The sequence below is a fragment of the Pteronotus mesoamericanus genome, unplaced genomic scaffold, assembly GCF_021234165.1.
Source record: "Pteronotus mesoamericanus isolate MK-2021 breed Mesoamerican mustached bat unplaced genomic scaffold, CSHL_Meso_final contig_56, whole genome shotgun sequence".
NCBI lineage: Eukaryota > Metazoa > Chordata > Mammalia > Chiroptera > Mormoopidae > Pteronotus > Pteronotus mesoamericanus.
The window spans coordinates 20,560,576-20,582,924 of NW_026555201.1; the positions used below are offsets into that span (position 1 = coordinate 20,560,576).

General features: G+C 34.8%; 1 protein-coding gene across 1 annotated transcript in view; it reads left to right on the plus strand.

Annotated features, from left to right (window-relative positions):
* ACSS3 (acyl-CoA synthetase short chain family member 3) overlaps positions 1–22,349 on the plus strand; it is a 168,910-nt gene that overhangs the window by 104,402 nt on the left and 42,159 nt on the right. Inside the window, exons 8-9 of the mRNA XM_054580162.1 lie at positions 587–738; positions 10,137–10,240. Coding sequence (XP_054436137.1) covers positions 587–738; positions 10,137–10,240 — 256 coding nt within the window. The remainder of the gene's footprint in view (positions 1–586; positions 739–10,136; positions 10,241–22,349) is intronic.

The following is a 22,349-nucleotide window of genomic DNA, read 5'->3' on the forward strand; positions in this document are numbered from 1 at the left end:
CATTTTGAAGCTGTGGAATACATGCTTTTTGGTATATCCTATTGGATTTTTTTTTTTTTTAATTCATGGAAGTTGCTTTCTGTGAAGTGAGACATTTAATTGAAAAAGTCATTGCTCCGAAATCACTGTGGTTCTAGATTTTTTCTCTCTTCTCAAATATTTTCATTTATTATTGGCACTTTTAATAGTAATCATAAAAAAGATTAAAGTCAGAAATTAGTAGCAAGTGTGATTTTCATTTAGCCCACCACACAAAATCATATATTTAATGTATTGTAAAATAGAAGACTGTTGGGTACAATTAATTTGAATGAGATGTATATTTTCCGTTTTTATCTTTCAAAATTTGGGAAAGGAAAAATTGCAATTTGAAAAGCTTTTAGGATGCTGTAATGGGACACACAGCCTCTCTGATGCCTGAGCATTTGGCTTGTTTTACTTATGATAGAACATGGAGTATTTTAAAACTAAGATTTGTTGAGAATCCCACTTTATTAATGTTTCAGTGTTAAATGTATAAGTATTGAACCATCAATGAAATATGAGCCATTTTACCCAGTGACATTTTAAATGATTCTCATTGCAGGGGAAGCCTGTGGGAACACCAGATGCTGGTGCTTATTTCCGTGTGCTGGCGGAGCATGGAGTGGCTGCCTTGTTTACAGCGCCGACTGCAATTAGAGCCATCCGTCAGCAGGACCCTGGGGCGGCCTTGGGGAAGCAGTACTCACTGACAAGGTGAACTGATGCGCATGGCAAATTATATTAAAAACTGCAATCAGAGTGAATAACTGAGTGTTGTATTTTTTTTTCCAGCATTGCAATATCTCTTTTGGAAAGAGCCAAAAGATTCTGAATGTTGTTAAGAATGATTATTGTAACCATATCTTTGAAACACTTGGAATATTATCTATATTGTGGATATTTTCCAATACTGTATCATGCTTGTTTTAGTTCAAATATTACCCAAATATTCCTCTTTTGTAAACTACCCTGCTTATATTTTTCTTAAACTGAAATGCTAACTATGAATTAAAATGCATAGATATGTGCATTTTACATATTTATACATATGTAACTGTTTTTTGAAAATGAAGAATGGTTTACAAAGAGGAAAAATATTATTTGATTTCACATATACAGATAAGCCATGAGTTTTATAGTCCAAATTACATTTGTTAAAAGAGTGAAGGAAATTATTTATGTATTTATTCTTGTTTTATGGTAATATGCTCTGAGTATTTTAGAGATTTTTGTGCTGGCTTATAGACATCATTTTAGTTTAATGATATGTATATTCAAAGATAATTATAGCAATTTGTATCTTCAAGGCATTTTCCAGCATCAGTTCTTACTGAACCTCTTTGAAATAAGTCACTGTTATCATAAACTAAGTGAAGAACTTTTATAGTTTTCTCAAGTCAGAAAGTGTGCTTGAATTAAGTTGGTTTGAATTTTTTTAAATTAGAAGCCAGATGTTATACTTTTATGTTGCTATGGCCTAAAGGAGTTAAAAGTAGATATCACACACCAATTGCAGATGTAAGCAAGAAGCTTTCAGCTGGGGCAGGGTCAGTGGTTTTATTTGGGTTATTCCCCCTCTATTTTTTATTTTATTAAAAAAAATAGATCTAGATTTATTTATATCCAAATTTACCTATAATCCAAAAAAATACTTTCTTATTAAAATAAAAGGTGTTCATAAAGTGAATCATATATTATGTTTCTATTCACCCTCTATTTGTTCCTTCATTTCTGGCATTTCAATAGTTCATTTTAGTCAAAAGGATAGAGACATAGATTTTGGTAAATACATTTGAGGCTGTGTATAGTCTTCATGTCTTAGGACAGTTACAGTTCTTTTGGAGAAGGAGTGATTGTAGTTTGTTACACAGCATATATTTTCTGACAAATGCATTCTGGTTGCAGGGCATGAAGTTGTGTGGCAGGAAAGCTAAGGTCGCTTATTTTGCCTCTCTGTTCCTTTTATCCTCCCCCTTTCCTCTCCTCCCCCTCTTCCTCCTCCTCCTCCTCCTTTTACTTTGTGGACTATAAAGCTAGAAATAGTACAAGAATATAATGAAAATAAAAGGTGCCTAATTCATGCAAAGCACTTGAAATAGTTCTTAACATAAACTAAGTCTTAGCTATTATGACTCTCTTGTGCTTTCTATCTAATTCACTGCTTTTTACATCACATCAGAGTGGTTTATTTTCCCATGATTTTCTAGTTCAACCTTAATCAAGTTAGGAAATAGTCAGTTCTGGGATTTCCGTGCAAGATATCATAGTACCTCATACTTGATGCAGCCTCTCTTTTTCCAATTACATAGCAATGAAAGCTAATACAAAAGAGAAAAAGCAGAGTGTCAGAGGTGAGCTTAAAAACATTATGTGCACTGCAAGTAAAATAGATTTCCAAAGTGGTAAGGCTGGTTGTAGTCAGATGGATCACAGACGGAAGTGCCATGCGAGTACGAAGCGGTTAAATATAAGTAAATTCTCATTGGACATGTCATTTGGAAATTGTAACACAGACGTTGAGCCTATGATAAAATCTATAAACTACCAGAGAAAATCAACAGAGCACCAGAGAGGAAAATCAAGCTAATGCCAATAGATTTCAGATGGCCATTGTGAAAGATCTTCAAACTGCTGAGAGAGAATTGTCAAACCAAAAAAAGTTTTTATTAAAGACTGAGGACAAAACAGACAAATGTTTATATGAAAAAAGCTACAAGAATTTAAACTCCAAAGACTTCTATACAATGAAAAATACACATGGGGGAATGGTGTGGGATATAAAAAACCGAGCAGCTGAGCAAACTGATAAAATATCTTGTTGAATTTATATAGTTGGTATAATAATCATAATGACATATTGTGTTTAAACAAAAGCCAAAATTTATGTGCTAAATAATAGTAACAAAAGAGTGGACAGTTTTTTTCAAAAGGTAATTTGAGTTTTCCAGTGGGGAGCAGTAAGAGAAAATAGAATGAAGGAAAGATGAAGATAACCGCAGGGACATTTATGGCAAAAAATGATGATGTTCTGTCATGTGAATGAGAAGTTGATGAGGCATCACTGAAACGGTCTGTTTTTATTTAACTTCTGTTGGCACAAGTAAAAAGCAATTTTCACTCGTTTGGTAGTTTATGGACCTTGAATAAAATATTCATTTTAGTCCCTACTTTATTACCTGAAAATTCTTCACTAGGATTTATCTTTAGCTCTTTATCCATTTCTGTACAGCTTCCCATCCATTTTGAACTAAAATTAATTTGGTAATACTATCACTATTTTGTTTTCCTTTTGCTTACTTTGAACCCTATTGTAGTCTTGAACTGTACTCAGTTTTATATAAAATTAGGGAAAGGTGTATAGGTCTCATTTTCATTAATGTCCTCCCACCCCATTTTTCCCTACTCTGAATACTGTATGTTATCTTTTTGTTTATCTTTTTAGTATTATAAATTTGGAAGTAGATTCATTTTCCTGTGTTTTATCATCATCAGAATATCTTCCAGATATTTAATTCATTTATAATAATCTAGGGTAACACTGTCCAATAAAACTGGGCTCCTATAATATGGTAGGTACTAGCCATATGTCACTACTGAACTCTTGACTAAGGATTAATACTACTAAGAAACTGATACTTTTAATTTTTTCCAATTTTAATTTTTAAATCTAGTACCTACTATAATGTATAGTGCAGATATAGGACATATGCGATTACTATGGGCAAATTTAACCTTTACAGAAAGTGTCAAATTACTATGAAAAATGTCTAATTTTAACTTACATTAAAATATTATTAACCCCGGTTGGTGTGGCTCAGGGGATTGAGCACTGGCCTGAGAACCACAAGGTCACTGATTTGATTCCCAGTCAGGGCACATGCCTGGGTTGCTGGCGGGGTCCCCAGTAGGGGGCGTGTGAGAGGCGACCACACACTGATGTTTCTCTCCCTCTCTTTCTCCTTCCCTTCCCCTCTCTAAAAATAAATAAAATCTATAAAAAGTATTACTAAACAAAAATATATTTTTGATCATACTGTAAAAAAATATATACTTTTTAAATTTTTCAATATGGGTATTTATCTCTTTATACCATTATTAAAGTAATGGCAAGGCTATTATAAATTAAACTGTTGAAACATATTTCTGTTCTTGTTTGCAAACCACTAAGTGTTGTTTTTAAAAATAAGACAACTCATTACTTTAGGCATGAATTTATCTTTATTTTATAATTTATCTTTTAATTATAGATTTATACTAAGACTTTTTATTTCAGTAATCATTTGGTTATAAATATATCAAATCACATAGCATGATTTTGTTTACTATGAGAAATTAGGAGTTAAATAATGTTTGGTTAAATATTTATTAAACGATTTAAAATTATTTCATTAGTCATATCTTATTCCTAAATCTTATCTTTGTTTACAACATGTTTATGTTCATTAATATTTTATAATTTGGAGTTTGTTATTGATAAAATGGTGACTTTGGAGCAGTTTCAGGGATTTTAATACAAAAATATAATTATAGTTGTAGTATATTTAGGGAAAGGAATCATGTATACTACTTTGACATTTTAAAAAATCACCAATGACTTTCTAATTTTTTCTCGTCTTGATTTTAATGGAAATGGAAGGGATTTCTACCTTGCAAAAACTCAGCTGTCACTTTTAACATTTTTTATGGAATATCAACATTTCTATTTTGTTTTAGTGCCAGTTTGAAGATTGCTATCGTAATATTATTAATGTAATTAAAATCAAAGGAAAAATACAACTATAATGGACAACCATAATATTAAATTCTAAGTTTTAAGATATATAATGCTAAACTTTGCCATCAGATAAGAATTCAATCCTAATGCATGGTTTATTATTGTAATCAATTAATTAGTTCATTGTAATTTACTTGGCTGGGAAATATGCCAAAAAATTAATTAAATGAAAAGTTATAATAAAAATACTTGTAAAAATGCTGATAATAGCAAGGTATTAGTTATTTCTTTATTAGCTAAAAATTATTTTTTATTGTGTGCTAACATTTTTCAGTTGACAATATTTTGCATCATTTTTATTAATAAATAATTTTGAAGTTCTAGATCTTTAATTTTATATATAAGCTAAACATACAACCAACTGGACCATCTAGAGGTTTTGAAGTAATCTGTGGTTTGACAAATGATGGAAATGTGGCCTCATATCTATAAATATCTTCCTTTTTATTGTTCTTTGCCTCTACTGTTGGCATCAGCCAGAACTATCATTTTATACACTTAAACACAAGTGATCTAGATACATAATATTCTTTACTTTTTTCAAACAGCCAACTATTAAAAATTAAATTCTGCTCTTAAAAATTTGAGACTAAATTCTGTTATACATGTGTTATTCATGAAAAAGGAAGTAGAAAATATAAAATATACTCTAGAAAATGATTTTCTTTTCTTTTATTAAATTTTCAATCAAGTACAGACTAGCTCCCTTTTTTGATTAAGGAAAACTATGCTCGAAACCTCCTGCACTCATAAATAGCAAAAATACAATAAAAATCCTAAAATGGACATATGTAGATGTATTCTTTTTGTTCTTCAAATTGTCTATGACTTACAACAATATGATATTTTTAACTTAATTTAAATCATAAAACATGTTTTTGTTGTCAGTCCTCAAAACTGTGTTTGGTTCAATTTGAAGCAGCACAAAAACAATGGAACCACAAACATTTTTGTTGTCTCTGATTTTACAATTTGTCATGGATACACGTATTTTCCTCCTAATCATGTTTTCTTATGTTTTACTTTCATTTAGGAATTTATTTAGGATTTATCTAGGATTTTATTTACTTTTATTTAGTATTTGAGAGTATGGGTTTTTTGTTTATTTATGCGTTGGTTTTCTTAGTCCAATGACATACAAAGGTCTCTAAAAGGATTTCCAAGGCAATGAGAATTGTCTTGTAGTAATAATTACTCAGACCCCTTGACCAATTCCCTGTCTCTATTTCTGCCTCTTTTCCCATGCTGGCCTGGCGTTGGGTTCTCACTGCTTGTCCAGTGAGGGCAACAGCCTCCCAGGGCCGGGCCCTGGGGCTCCTGCCCTGAGTTTCCACCCTCCTTGCTATTGCCCCTGGCATCTTCCGAAAGAAAAATCTCCCTCCCTTACTCTCCTGTTGGAAATCCTTAATTGGCTGTAATTAGCTTCTCATTGGTTCTCACTTACCCTATAAGTGCATAATACTCATAATCACAGAAGCTTTCTAAAATATCAAGGAACCTGTTTGAATAAGATATAGTTGAAATATGTTCATATGTTTCAGTCATACCATTATTAACAATATGGTATTTATATTTTTAACTTTGTCTTTTCTCATGGCATCTAAAATTATGGATGTGGCAACCTCATTTTAAACTTTTAAAACTTTACACTAATCTCTGTTTCACCTATTTTAATGACCTAATATATTAATGTTTCACTCTGCTAAAATAGTTCTGTCAGATCAGGTCCTAACTGATAATCCAAATTTTAATTTCATGTCAGTTGTACATGGAATACACATCTGATTATCTCAATTTTATCTCACATTGCAAATATATATGTAGTAATTATCTGACAGTTTTCCTAGTCTCTGCCTCTTATTAATACCCCCTTTTGGTCTTCCATTCTCTTCTTTTTTATCTGTCTATCTTCCTTTTTCTCAACGATTTAAATATTGCCCTATCAATCTTGTGTGCTCACCAAAATGTTTGATCTACTTTACTCAAATGGTTTCTTAACAAAGACTACTATTGGATTATTTTTTATCTGAAATTTGAAATGATACCTCTCTGTCTTTACCAGGACATTTCAATTTTATCTTTGTGACTAACTTTATTTAAGGATGGCTCCTAGATAATTTTGGATATGTAGCTGGAAAACATGCCACTAGGCAGCTCTTCAAACATTATTTTTGACAGTGCCTTGCACCATTATATGAAGTCCTGTAACTACGTCAAATCATTAAACCAAACCAAGCCCAGTCCACAATTTTGCAAAGCTGTTGTGATGATAGTCTTCTTATAGAAACATTAAGTCATAGGTCACCTTTGTTACATTGTTGGCACTTGCAAATCCATACATGTACATGCACACAGATCCGAGTCAAAAAACCTTATTGACATAATGGTTTGAGGAAGAATTGTGTGTACAGTATTAAATTAAAATTTTTTATCATCCTGGCTAGTGTCCTTTTGGGAGCCTCCAGCCACCGTGGCTACTGAGCACCCCAAAAAAATGTCCAGATTGAGACTAGGTATGGAAAAAGACTTTAATATGTCACTAGTAATTTTTTATGTTCATTACATGTTGGAATAATGTTTTTATTTATTTCATTTAATAAAATGTATTTTAAAAAATTAATTTAACTTTTTACTTTTCTGAATGTAGCTACTAGAAAATTTTAAACTACATGTATTTCTTGCATTTGTAGCTCACATTGTATTCCAAGTGGACAATATTGATTTAGGTAATTTTTATTGATTCAATTACATCATTCAAAAAAAGATGTTGCAATAAGATAATTTTATTCCCTGAAAGTCTTTCTATTAGCAGATGGTGATCCTTTTTCTCTCAGAAAATGTATTGAGCAGTAACATTACATTGAGTATTTTATACAAATTTACTACAGTCTCCTTTGACATCCTTATGAATAAATAGCCTCATCTATAGATGAAAATTATCACAAGTGATTTTCAAGTGTAGACACCATTTATCAGTGATTCATTTATACTTAAAACTTAATTAACATATTTTCAACAGCTTGTTTGCCACCAGATTTTTCCATAGAATTATTAAACTCATTTTTTTTTCCACTTCTGAGACCAGACTGTACTTTAGGGGTCATGATTATTTATAAAAATCAAGGAGGATATTACAGTTGATTCTATGAGAGTTTGATCATTCTGTTTAATTACTAATTTTCTATTAAGATTCGTGCCTCTATGTTAACACCTTCTTGCTTCGTCAGAGCTCTCTTCTGCAACCTGAGCCATCAAATCATGAACTTCCTCTCTCCTCTTGACTGCTACCATCCTTGAGTGATTTTTAGTATCTTCATGATGAATTCTTCTATCAATACGCTCATTTTTTCCCAGTGTCTTTCAATGCTAAATGCTTTCTACTGCCATAAACACTAATCATCCCTCAGAACAGACACATTTTAAAGATTTCAAAGTTTGAAATTGACCTCTCGCAACTATATCCTCTTTTTTTCTAATTCTACAGTGCCTTTGCTTTCCCTGGCTTCTTAAAATGTCTTCTTTGACTCCACTATTATGTCTTTTTTATTTCTCCTAGCCTTTTACCCCACTATTTTTCCTGGTAATTTTCTCTCTCCTGGTTATTCCTACCTTGCTTCTCAAACTCTCTTGCCTTGCCTAGCTTCCCCAGACATCCCTTTTAGCTTTGATTTGCCATTCCTTCTTTTCTTTTTTTTCTTTTTACTTTTTTATTAAATTTTTTGGAGGTGACATTGGTTAATAAAATTATATGGGTTTCATTTGTACAATTTTATACTGCATCACCTGTATATTGCCTTCTTGTGTGTTCACCATCCCAGGTGAAGTCTCCTTCTATCACCATTTATTCCCCTTGTACCCTCTTCTGCCTCCCTCCCACACTCCTTTTCCTCTGGCAATCACCATACTATTGCCTGTGTCTGTGAGGTTTTGTGTTTTTTAAATTTTTTTTGGCTTAAACCCTTCACCTTTTTCACCCAGCCTCCCAATCCCCCACCCCTCTGATAGCCGTCAGTCTGTTTGTTAGTGTACTTTGTTCATTAGATTCCACAAAGGAATGGCCACCCCTTTTTGGTACTATACCCAACCTATGCTGTCTTGGTCTAGCCTTTTAGATGACTAGTTCAGTTTATGAAAACAACATGTCTCCTCTTTTAGTCAATAAGACCGAGTCAAGCTGACATAAATTTTGCCAACTCCACACTTCAGTACTTCATCTTTCTAAGCTTCTAAAAAGGTTTCAGTACCAAAAATTCCCAGTTGTTTTGACTGGTATTGAGGTATCAAGTTGAATGCTTCTAAGGAACTGAGAGTCCACTGAGGAAAATATACAAGAAACAAATAAACAGGGAATGAGTTCCATGTGTATAGCAGAGACAGGACATACATGTTGTTAGAAAATAAAGGCGGGAATATTTCAGTCTCCATGAATCTTCATGAGATGATATAAATGAAGGGAATGGTAATAAATCTTGTGTGACTGTATTACATTGTTCAGGGTGGGTAGGCAGGTTTTCATTTGTTCTTTTACTTTGATGATAATTAATTAACTCTTCATACACACATTTCCCTTTCAAGACTGGTCATGGGCATTGAGAATGGAAAAAAAAAAACCAACAGTCATTCTCTCAATGAACCACTAATTGTGTCTAACCAATTCTATTTTCCTATTTCATCGTTTTTATTCTGTGGCATGGTGTTTCCAGCCAAAGATTCTTCATCTTCAATAACCTTGTACTCCTTTCGATAAGGGCCTTTTAAACCTTGAAGGCCATAATGGCATTTACTCTTTAATTGCCTATTTGTCCTAAGTATGCCCTTGGACTGGGGGATATGTGCATCAGCTCAGAGTAATCTTTAGCAAAGGAACTTGTGAGAAGCAAAAAGCACATCATATTTATGAGCATATTTGTTGTCTCAGCTAATACTTGAGAGTGTATTTTTTGTGTGTGTATAGAACTAAGCAGAACATAGCAATTAAAGTTACAGCTAAAATTAGCAGAGATAATGTCAAACAGGAAAAGGTTTGTCACCTTTGATCATTTGCTGCATATAACAGATATAAAATTCAACTCGATTGCTCTTTTCAGAACTGAGGTGTAGCTGTGGGTTCTACTTTTGAAACACCTCACTTCAATGCAATGATGTGTGTTTAGTTACATTTGGGTCAAAACAAATCATGCTTCTCACCATTCTGCAGTATGATATACTGGTAATATGGCTTCTTTCTGCTGAGAGAATTAATGTGGTTAGATTCTACAATATTTAAAAGGAAATAGATGAAATTATTTAAATTTACTTTCAAGGAATAATTTGAACTCATTCTTCCTCTTGTATATAGGTTTAAAACATTATTTGTGGCTGGAGAACGATGTGATGTGGAGACCCTGGAATGGTCCAAAAAGGTCTTCAGAGTACCCGTCTTAGACCATTGGTGGCAAACTGGTGAGCATTTTCTAAGCATGTACATAAATATTGCAGAAATGCTCAGAAACACTGCAAGGATTGGGGAAAGTTCTGAACTCTGACCATCTGGCACAAACTCAGGATTCTTGTGGTGGTGGTTTCAGTAGAAATGAGCAATTCTTTGATTATTCTGTTGTTAAAAATGTCTTCATAAATGACATTGATGCTGCCGTTCTCTTGGTCCCTAGGTGTTAAGCACCAAAAACCTCTTTTGCTTCTCCTCCTCTTTATTTCCTGTCTCTATTTAGTCACCAAATCTCAGATTTTTCTTTGAAGTATCTGTTGGATTCATCCCGCCCTCAGTACTCCCATTGCCTTTGAGCTGTGGAAGCCTCGTTATCATCTGCCCTCATTTAAATTATCCTCATTGCTCATCACTGTTTTCTCTCCTCTCCTATATACACTGCTCACTGTTCCAAGAGTAATTTTTTTTACAGGCACTGTTTCTTTACAGGATTTCTTGTGATTCTCTGGCTCCCTTCTTGTGTTCTATAAAATTGAATATTTCTGCCTAGCATTCAAGGCAAAAAAAAATGTATATTTTTTCCTCCAAAACACACACACACACACACACACACACACACACACACACACACACTTATTTATTTATTTATTTACTTACTTATTTGGTTTATTTTCTATTTTCCTCCCACTAGATGTTCCTTCGGAAACAAATTGCCATATTAAGTGGATAGAATATAATCTTTTATACAAATAATAGCAATAAAAAACCTTTCTGCCGCTTCTTTTGAGGAATGATTGTGTACACATATGAAAGTAACTAGATTATGTGGAATCTGTTTACCTCCTCATTAAGTCTAGGGATTTTGTTGGGTTTCCTTCTGAACCACTAAGAGTAGCTATGAGCTATGAGAACCCCGTAGTTCTCACATATAGATTATTTTAATTCAATTCTACATAGATTAACACATCAGATCAAACCTATTAGACTACTGTTTTCAGAATTCCCACCTTATGAGCACCTAGAAACAGCATCAAATTTGAATTGAAAATTAATAAAGTTCCTTTGCAAAAACTAGATCTGATTTTAAAAATGATTATAATCTAGAAGATGGAGTGACTAAAACTGAAGTTTAGTGTTTGATATTTTAGAACTCTTTGATTTTGATAAATTATACTTTTTATATTGCCTTGGTGGATATTACTCTGTGAAAAAACATGTTCTCTATATTCTTTGTAATATGTGATATAAAATAAATGGCCAGAGCAGAATATGTATTCCTTAAATAAAATGAAAATCAGAAAGAGTTTCTATTCCCTGTAGTTTGATTTGCTAACTGAAGAAGTTTCTTAGCTAAATTTAGATTTGTAAATAAAACAGATAATACTGACTTTGTAGAAAGAGTAATGCTATGTATAGAAATATATAAAAACAAATAAAGAAACATTGCCTCTGCAAGGAAGAGTGTTTATTGAACTGATGCACCCCCTATTTACCAGCACACTTCCAACAGTCATTTTCCTAAGCTGAAAGAGAAAGCTACCTTGTCACCGTTAAGATGGTTGTCGTCTCCTGGTCAGATGGAAGGGTGGTTTCTAACACAGAAGTGACCTTACACAAATGCCTGAGAAGAGCTTTTTTTTTTCTCTCCTTAAAATTGACTATGCCAAACTCGAAGGAAAGCAACACGTTAATAGGTATAATTCTTTGAGTTTTTACTGATATATTGGTGTATAACAGCCTGGGCAGATGTATGTCGTTAGTGCATTCAGGCTTACAGAAAGGCTCATTGAAGCCTGAGAAACAAGCATATGTGGTCCCTGGTGGGTACTGAGTTTCATGTGAATTCACAATTTAAAGTATTGTTCAGAGGAAATTAATAGCCACATTATGTCAGTGTGCTGTCACTTTAATCAGGTTTGAATGGCTGCTCATTACTGTGGAAAACAGAGTTGATTTTTGCTATTAATGGCTGATTCTTTCCATCACCTACCCCCACTCTACTGTACAGCATTTGATATTGTGTTCAATTAAAGCACACAAATACATTCATATGGATAAGTAGGTATGTAGCTTGCTAACCAGCTAGGCAGTGTTGTACTCCATAAAAGAAATTCATCCAAGGTGATGCAACTGTCAGCTACTAACAAAATCTAGTCAGAATCTTTATTCATTTGCATTGAAAAAATTAATTATTTTCAAAGTTGTATGTTCTGGTAAATATTTGTGAAGTAATACTGAAGTTTATCACTTGCAATTGTTCACCTTTGCTAAGGTGATATCAAATTTGTCTTATGGTGACACCAATATAATGTCACCAGAGAGGAAAGATAAATACTTTGAGGGTTACTATTAACTATTAGGGAAAGAAAAGAAAAATTCAGTATTTCTGGCACACTCATCATTTTCCTTATGTATTACATATGAAATAGATGGTAGAATACTTCCCCAAGAGGTTATGCCAGTAAAAACTAGGTAATAGTTGAGGGAATGTTAAGCTTTGGCCACAGGGTTTCAAATTTTAAGTTTTTTTTTTACAAAGTCTCTCTATCGTTACTTGGAAATTGATTTTTTTAATACAGTTGCACATTCTTATGAGCCTTCCATTATTAATGAATTTGCTCTCTGGTTACATTGATATATATGTACACATGAGTTGTTTAGAAACTGAGGTGTAATTGAAATTATTAAGGGATATGTTAAGTAACTAAAATGTATGAATAAAAATTGATTAGTTTCTGTGATGTGGGTTATAAGAAGGCACAACGCAGCCAACCCATTTTATTACCATGTTGGCTTTGTTACACATGTGCAAAAAATTTGTATTAGCAGCTATGCATTTCCAGCGACTAGCGTCCTCTTGTGGCCCATTAGTGTCAACTTTGATATCTGATTTGTATAATACCTAAAATTTTAAATTGAGAACTAATCTATGGAAAATTCAAGAGCTGATTGATTCCTCATAGGGATATTCTAATAAAGAATTGACCACAGAAGCATTAAGCCCTCTTTTTAAATGTTAATAATGTAAAGATTTAATGCTCTCATGAAGGAAATTGGTCTTGCTAAATGTAAGTAAGTGGGTTCTGTTTATTTGATTCAGAAGTCTGCATAAAACGTGAATTTTGTCATTCACTCAGATGTTTTATCTTCACCGTAACTTATAGATAAGGTGAAAGCATCCAGATTATTGACTGAAATTTTTGTTTTGTTTTTGATGTAAACTTTGAGAGACAGAGAGTCATAATTTAAAGTGGGAAAATTAAGAAAACAGGCCATTGTTCCATTAAGACACAGAAATGCATATGCCCCAAAAATAAACACACAGAACTTTATTATCCTCAGGTGAACACTGCACTGTTATACATCATTTTAGTAGTAAGAGCAGCTTTTCTTAAAATTAGACAGGAAGCACAATTTTAGAAAGGAAAAACTGTCAGTTTGGCGCACAGTGTCCATCATGAGAATTTTTTTCTTATTTAAGATGACTATAAAGGAGTTGTTTTTCTCATGAATGAATGACCAAGTGCCAAAAAAAAATTAAACTTCAGAGACTAACTGCTACATCTTAAAACATATTAGAATTTATTCCTTTCTGAGGTTTCTTTTTTCTTTCTCCCAGTCCTTCTTTCTCTCCTCCCTCCCTCCCTCCTTCCTCCCTCCCTCCCTCCTTCTTCCCTCCCTCCCTCCCTCCCTCCCTCTCTCCCTTCCTTCCTTCCTTTCTTCCTTCCTTCCTTCTTTTCAATTTATTATATAACATGGTACTGGTTTCAAAATTATCGTAACAAACAGTTTGATGTCCCACTTTTCAATGTTACTTAATCCTAGGTAGAAACACAATATTCATTCACTTGCTCTCAGTTAAAGAAGACAATGGCTATAAAGTTAGAATATTCAAGTTCCATGATGGCATATATAAAGACAATTTGGTAAATGGTCCAGATCAAAAGAAGCCATAACTCTTCCCACCTGCTGCCAGGACATATCTGTGTGGTTTCCAGGAGAAGACATAGAGCTTATGTTGAAGATGTTTCAAGTGTCCTTATGCTCAGGTGGTGATGAAGTAATTGAAATGATCACCAACTTGAGCAGCACTGAGTGATTTTGTTGTTGGTTTACATGTTTTGTTTCCATCACTTCAATGGAGGACTAAACTTCTTCATAGAATTTTCAAAAGCCTATGGAAGGATTTCAGTGAGAAAACATAGTCACCTAATGGATTGAGATATGGGTAACAATTGAATTTTTTTATCTTCATCTTCCTTGAGCCATCTTTGTTCTTCTAGCTTGAAGTAATCACAGCATTTCAATCCGTTTGAGTGAACTGCTGCAATTTTAATTGCAATTGCCAGTTCTGAAGTAAGTATATTCTATATGTGAAGTCTGTCTGGAAAATATCCAGTCATTGTTAATATAATGAGAACACTTTGTGCAACATCGATGTAACCTGGCAGCCAAGGAGAGTGGAATGGAATGCACATATGTGAACAAGGACAACTTTACTGTTCCAGCCAGTGGCAGTGATAGATGTTGCTGAGGGAGCATGTGTACTGTGTGATTGTCGCATTCAAAACGACCGAGTGAGTAGAGCAGCGAATGGGATCAAGCTTTGTGTTAAGTTTGAACATTCCTCTGCTAAAACTATTTGGATGATTCAGAAGGTTTTTGGGGACAATGCAATGAGTGCAGCACAAATCAAAGTGTGGCACAAGCACTTCAAAGATGGTTAAGAATCTGTTGAAAGTGACCCATGTTCTGGAAGGCCTGCAACAAGCAGAACACCTGAGAATGTTGAACATGTACGAGCTGCAATCAACAAAGATCGGGCGACTGACAGTGCGAGAGCTAGAAGCTGACCTGGGGATTCCAAAAACTACTGTGTCTGAGATTTTGATGCAGGATCTTGGCATGAAATATGTCATGCCAAAATTTGTTCTGCTGCTTCTGCTACTAGAGCAGAAAGAGCATTATGCTGCAGTTGCTAATGACTTTATTCAAACTGCTACCAAGGAATCAGATTTCCTCAAGAAGGTCATCACTGGGGATGAATCGTGGGTCTACTGCTATGATCCAGAAATAAAAGCCCCGTCATCCCAATGGCAGTTGCCTAGTTCTCAACACCTGAAGAAGGTGCGGCAAAGTTGCAGCAAGATCAAGACCACGTAAACTGTTCTTTTTGATTGCAAAGGTGTTGTCCATCACGAGGACACCTCTCCAGTCCCAACAATGAATAAGGAGTTCTACTTCAATATTCTTTGTCAGTTGAGAGATACAATAAGATGAAAACAGCCGCAGTTATGGGCAGGTGGTGATTGGCAGCTTCATCATGACAATGCACCCGCTCACGCATCACGTTTCCTACAGTTTTTGGTGAAACATCAAATCACCCAGGTGACTCAGCCCCGCTACAGCCCAGATTTGGCACCCTGCAACTTCTGGCCTTTCCAAAAACTAAAATCACCTTTGAAAGGGAAGAGACTTAAGACTGTTGATGAGGTTTAGAAAAATACGACAGGGCAGCTGGTGGTGACTGCGAGAGCTGTGTCAAGTCCCAAGGTGCCTGCTTTGAGGGAGACTGAGGCATCATTGTCCTATGTACAATGTTTCTTGTATCTTATATCTTCTTCAATAAATGTCTCTTTTTCAATATTACATGGCTGGATACCTTCTGGACAGACCTTGTATAGCCTAAATCCTCCTCCTTTTAGGAGGAATCTGGTAAGTCTTGAATTTATTAAAGCAGACCCAAAGGCTCCAGCAAATTCAATCATGCTGTTGTTTAAATCAAAATCATTGTTCCTAAAAGCATATACATTCTAAAACCATGTTATTAAAATGTGTCAAGATTACTTGCCATGATAATCTTTATTTTTGCAGTTTCATAGGATATATTTCCTGAAAGCAGACAACTGGGGCAATAGTTTTAAACTCAAAGATTGGTTAGGCTGGCCCAACTTAGTCTTTGTCCTTTTGTTCATATGGAATGATCAATTAGTACAGAATTTATAAAAAGACAGCAATACATTTTATTTACAAGAATCAAAACCACAAAATGAAATAAGTAATTATAGTTTAAAAATGATTATCCTAAGCAAAGATCTCTATAGGAAATGTACAGTCTAAATTTAGTACTGTCTCATTTCTCCTAAGTAGAGTAATTGTGAACACTTAGCCAAGATTTGAAGATTTTAGAGCTAGGGTATAAAAGTTTAAGCCATTTTTTTTATTTCCGGAATCATCCTTTTCCTTTGTCATCCTTGCATCTCTGACATTCCACTTTCATGCATCTGATTCGATAGACTTATTGCAGAAGGGTTTCAATCTGTCAGTTTGTAGTTTGAAGTTTAGTCTATAATAGGGAATCTTCTTCATCCCTGGAATTCCACACTGGAAGATTTATGATTCTTGTTGTTTCTGCCTTTTTAAACACATTTTATAATGATGTGCTAGCTATGTGAATTTCTTCTAACTTAAATACATTTAGCTAGTGTGCCTGCAAAATCCTTTATATTTTCTGGAAAATGCCTTCCTAGGGCTAATACACAGCAGTCTCTAAATGACTGACAAGACAATGAGAAAAACATTTTCTTGGTGACTTTACTTTGAAAACTTTCTCTTTGATAATCTAAAACCTTCACTCTGTGGTTTGGGGGCCAGTAGTCACTAGCAAATATTCTTCTGGCTGCAGACCTTGGAGTAAAATATTTATTGTACAACTAAATGCTAGCTTCCTAAGCTTTAACTCTTTAACTCTTTGCCATTCCATCTTCTGGATTTTTCTCAATCATTTCTGAGTCCATGAAATTTGGGCTATGGTGATAGGTTTTCATTAAAGTACATGCTTATATTTTCAAAGACAATGGGTTGCCCTAGACTCTTGCAATGCACACTGTGGAACCCAAGGGGCCGGGATGGACTGAACTAGCAATGCCATTGCCCATGAACTGGGTTGTTCATGATGTACCTTATGCTACTTTGAAATAGTAGGATGCAGAATCTTTAGCAGTATGAATGAATCAGTACTGTCTGCTGCATTTTTTTTCTTTTTCTCAATGTAATGGTCAAAAATAAATGTATCTCTTTTTCGTTCATGGAAAAGAAAATTTATACAGTTTAGCATGAGAAGTTGTGAGTGAGAGAGAAACAGTTATAAAGACACAGTGTCATTTCAGCAATGTTCAGCTAGCAATGCTGACAGTATCCATCTGGTGAGAGAGGAAAAAGACCTGATGTCATCTTTGTTGCCTGGCAACCACATTTTTTTTCTCATTTAGAGCAGTCTTTGTTAGTTTAAAGTAGGCAATTTTTACCAATAATTTGAGACTGAGGAGCTTAGAGCTAGGCTATGTGAATATGGTCTGTAGATGGAAGGCAGGCTTGATGAGGCTTTCTCTTTTTGAAAGTGAATTAACTGTTTACAAATTGTTACTCCATCTGAAAATGAATTTCCCAAGTCAAATAGCAGTCACTGAATCAGGCATTTTCATCTTTATAGCATTACAGTATAGAAATAACTTCAACTTAGGTATTTTTTCAAATGTGATTACTATACATGAATTAAGATAGGTATAATGATTGCTTTTAAGAATCTCTATTTGTGCTCATTATTATATCAGATAATGTTTTGACAAGATACTAAACACTAGGAAATTGATTAATAATGTAAAGTTGTTTTGGTCTTTGCAATATCAACTATTCTAATTCTCTCACCCTTGGCAAAAATCATAGTTAATTCACTCTAGAAAGGTGAAAATATGTCATGTTTTTCTGGATCTTTAACATGAAAACGAGTTACTAAACCCTTCCTTGAAAATCTTACTGTCTGAAAATTTGGTTTCCTCCCATTGCATATAAACTCCTGCACTGTGGGGTCTCCTGGCCCCACAAAATAGTTCCCAGTTCTCATTTGGAAAACAACATGTGTCTATCCTTGGAAAAGCAATGTCGGTAGTGAAAAGTGCTGCTGAATCCTAGTAGCATTGTGTTGAAGACCTGGTTCAACAACTTACTCTGTAGCCACAGATTAATCTTTTTGATCTGCTCATGCTTTTTCACATGGGCCTGTAGGAAGCTTGAAATGAAGGGAAATATGTAATAGCAATGCAGCAGAGTTCTTGGCGTATATTAACACTCAATAAATATTTTTCTTTTCCTTTCCCTTCTGTGAACACGCTTCATGATTGTAAAGGCAACTTTAGAGCATCCTGGCTTGTTAGTAATCCAGACTCAAGAAAACTTGAACCATAAGAGTTCCATTTATAGATGAGAGAAAGAAATCACAGATAATTTAATTTCCCAAAGTCAACTAGTTAAGATTAGAACCAGAGCTCTTACTGTTTTGTGTTCATATGTCTTATCTTATGCCTTACTAAATTCAGTATTCTTATCTAATTCAGCTGCAGGTTATTTATGAGTTTCTCCTCAGTGCTGGTAAAGGAACAGGATAAGACCAGAGTCTCACAGTTTGAATTAATAGTCTGCTTCCAGTAAGAAAAAGTAGGCTGCTTTGAATTAAGTAGTTTAAACTGTAATCGTACCGTCTCGCGAACACAAAGATTAAATTGATTTTCTTTCACTGGTAGATCTCACTGTTTCTGCTTTCTTTCCGATACTACCATTCCGGTTATTTATAGCTCACGGTATAGATTCAGAGGTGGAGAGAACGGTTTCTTTACAAATTGCTTCTGTGCCCATCATGATGCTGTGATTAATATGACTCAGTGGTACTAGGTTGCTTAATTGATTTATTTCCAGGACTTTAGCTCTCTGCATGGGCTGCCAACTTCTGAATCTATACTGCTTAAATGTAGTGTTTCTAGAACCACAGCGGGAGCAGAAGAGCAGATTTCCAGATGCTGCAGGAGCTCGTGTTTATGGAGCTGGACTTGTGACCCTGCCACCGTGTTCTTCTTCTTAACCTTCACACACATCTACTCTTCTTTCTCCATTAATTCTGATTTGTAAGCCAAAACCTGGGGCTCCTTTTCCCCATACCCAATCACCAAGTCTTTCTGATTCTGAGTGTGACTCAAATGGAGTCTCATCTTCCACTACCACTCACCTGCCTAAGAACCCAACAGCTAACTGGTTTCCTGCTCTGGGTTGTGAACCTTAGTTTAGGGCTCCACTTTTTAACAGAAGACATTATTCTAAAATGCAATACTGAGCAAACTGCCTCTGCTAAAACCCGCTGTGTCTCCCATCGTTCCTGGAATTATGTCCAGATTCCTTAACATTCTGCAGAAGGCACTTCAGGATCTGCCTCTCTCCCGCTCTCACTTTGTTTCTTATCATAGCTCTTGGTCCACCCACCACCCTCAAGGTTTGCTCTACTGAATAACCTCCAGCCATTCCCTTGATGGTCTAACTTTTCTACATTTGAACATGCTGCTATTCTGTTTAACATATTTTTTTCACCCTGAACACTTCCTTCTTCCCCCAAAATGTCTATCAGTGAGTAGAATATATTTAATGAATATTTATTGAAGGTCTGACCTTTGAATATCATTCTTGGAATAAGAAAAGATTGTAACAAGTATAGCGATAACATGCAATTTTTTTATTCCTTGAATCCTCTGCTTTTTTGCTGTCTGGTTCATTATGGGATTGCATTCTGTGATTTGCTTTTATTTTTTTTCTTTAAGAATCCTGATCTCAATAATGGGAACTATAACCAAAAATCATGTTAAAAATATGTACTACTTGTCAGCAAACATTTCCTGTGCATTAAATGTCAGGGACTGGACCGTCTTTGGTTCTGCTGATACAAATGATTTTCAGGCACACTAGAAAAATCAGATTTCAACTGTTTTCATACAATTCTTTTTGAGAATCGCACTGGTTCTTTTTTTGAAAGATTTTGTTAAGATTTTTAATGATGAGTGTCCCAAGTATCTATTACTGTGTAAAAGAAAATTCAAAAGACTAGTGGCTTAAAACAACAATCCCATCTCATGATTTTGTCTATCAGGGCTAGGGGCAGAGATCAGCTGGGGAATTTGTGTTCTAGGTACTGCTGGTTGAGACAGTTCAGACATACTTAGTGGGGAACGGGCTGGTCTGGTGGGTCCAAGCTGGCTTCAGTCTCCTGCCTGGGAGCGGCTGAAGGGCTGACTCAGGATTATTGATGGAAACACCTGCAAGTGGCATTTTTATCTTGGAGGATTCAGAGTAGGGGGCCAACTTACCTGTGGCTCAGAGGTTCCAGAAATAGTGTTCTAAAAATTTGAAGGCCTTGCTTAGAAACCAAGTATTACTTCCATTCTTTTTTGTTAGTCAGAACCATAAAAATGTGGTCCGGATTAAAACAGAGAGAACATAAGTCCCATGTGTTGGGAGGAAGAATGACCCATGGACATGGACATCAGTGTGGGAACTGACTGTGGGAGCAGGGGTTGGGATAGGTGGAGAGCAAAGGGAGAGAAATTGGGAAAACTAATTAGAATAACAATTAAAAATGATTAAAAAACCCAACACATTGCAGCCTCTTTAATCCCCACTGTGGACAAATTCCAATGTTGTGGATGTAGGCTTTTGACCTTTTCAACATAATATCACCTTTGCTCACTGTTCAGAAGTGACTTCTGTTAAAATTTTAATGTGCATCTTGCCCAGGTGTTAATTTTTGCTCAATGTATATTATTTTTTAAAAAGTAATTATATTGGGCATTCTGTTTTATGAATTTTCTAAATAACATTTTGTTGAGAATTATTTCCAAATCAGATTTTGTTTCCAAATGGTTTTGTTTTACTCCTTAATATGAAATATTCCCTATTTTTGGACGACCTTTGGAACTTTAATATAGATAATACTGTGATAAATGTCCATGATGCTTAATATTTGTGAACTTTTACAAATATTTCCTAGTATATATCCCTTAAACTGGAACAACTGGATTAAAGGGTATGTGCATCTTTAATGATATTTATAATTGCCAAGTTGTCATTCAGAAATGTTGTATTGCTCTACATATACATTAACACTTGTATATCAAAAGTGATCACTTTTGGTTTGTGTGGGCTGTCTTCCATGTGCCGTCTAACTGGGCTTTAGTGAATTCTCACGTGAATTGGTTCCTGATGCTGAGGAAGCCACAGGGATCTCTACCATAACCAACTCTTCAAATATAGCTTCTTTCGACGCATTTCTTCCCGTACATCTCTCTCAAAACCCCAAATAAAATAAACCTGGTCATAGAACCTAAATGATGTGCAAATGTGTAAGTAAATCTTATTTGCATTGTTGTGATTCATTAGCTTCTTGGTTTAAAAGCTCTAATTAACTTGCAACATCACTCAGACTAAAAGCTTAAAGTCTTACAGGGACTTTGAATGAGTTTTTCATGATCTATCTCCTTATTACCTCTCTGTGTTAATTTCCTGTTAATACTTCCCCCATTTATTCTGCCTCAATCACACCGGCTGCTTTACTGTTCCTCAGACCCCCTAGGAATAAACCTATCTCAGGAACTTTGCACTTGTGGTTCCTTCCTCTTGGATTCTTTGACTCTAGATATGTAAATGGCACATCTTCATTGTTCTTCAGGTCTTTGCTCAAATGCACCTTCTCAAGGAAGCCTTCCCTGATCTTCCCATCTAAAATTGCAGTTCCTCTCATTACATCTTATACCCTGTTTATGCTTACTTTATTTTCTTAATGCTTGCCACTCTTTAACATGCCATATGTTTTACTTCTGTTTAGTTTTTATTGTTTTTCTGTCCAAATGGAATGTGAACTCCCTGAGACAGTAGTTTTGGTCATTTTTGTTTATTGCTGTATCCACAGTGCAAATGACAGCACCTAATCTATTGTAGTTGCTCAATAGGTATTTGTTAACAAGTGATATGTACCACCATTACTTCTATTTGCAAACATGAGAGAGTAGGCTCACTTTCTGTTACAACTGTTTTCCTCCTCTGAGACATAGTCTGAGTGATATTTGTTCCCTTCTAATTCTCTTTATTCTACATGGGAACCTCATGAGATATGCTTATCTGTTTCATGCTTTGCAGGGCAAAAGGTTTAAACTTTCTAGGTTACATTTCTCTCTCTCTCTCTTTCCCCCCCCATATATATATGCTTATAATATATTTAAGCATTTATCATATGTATAATGCTTATATATA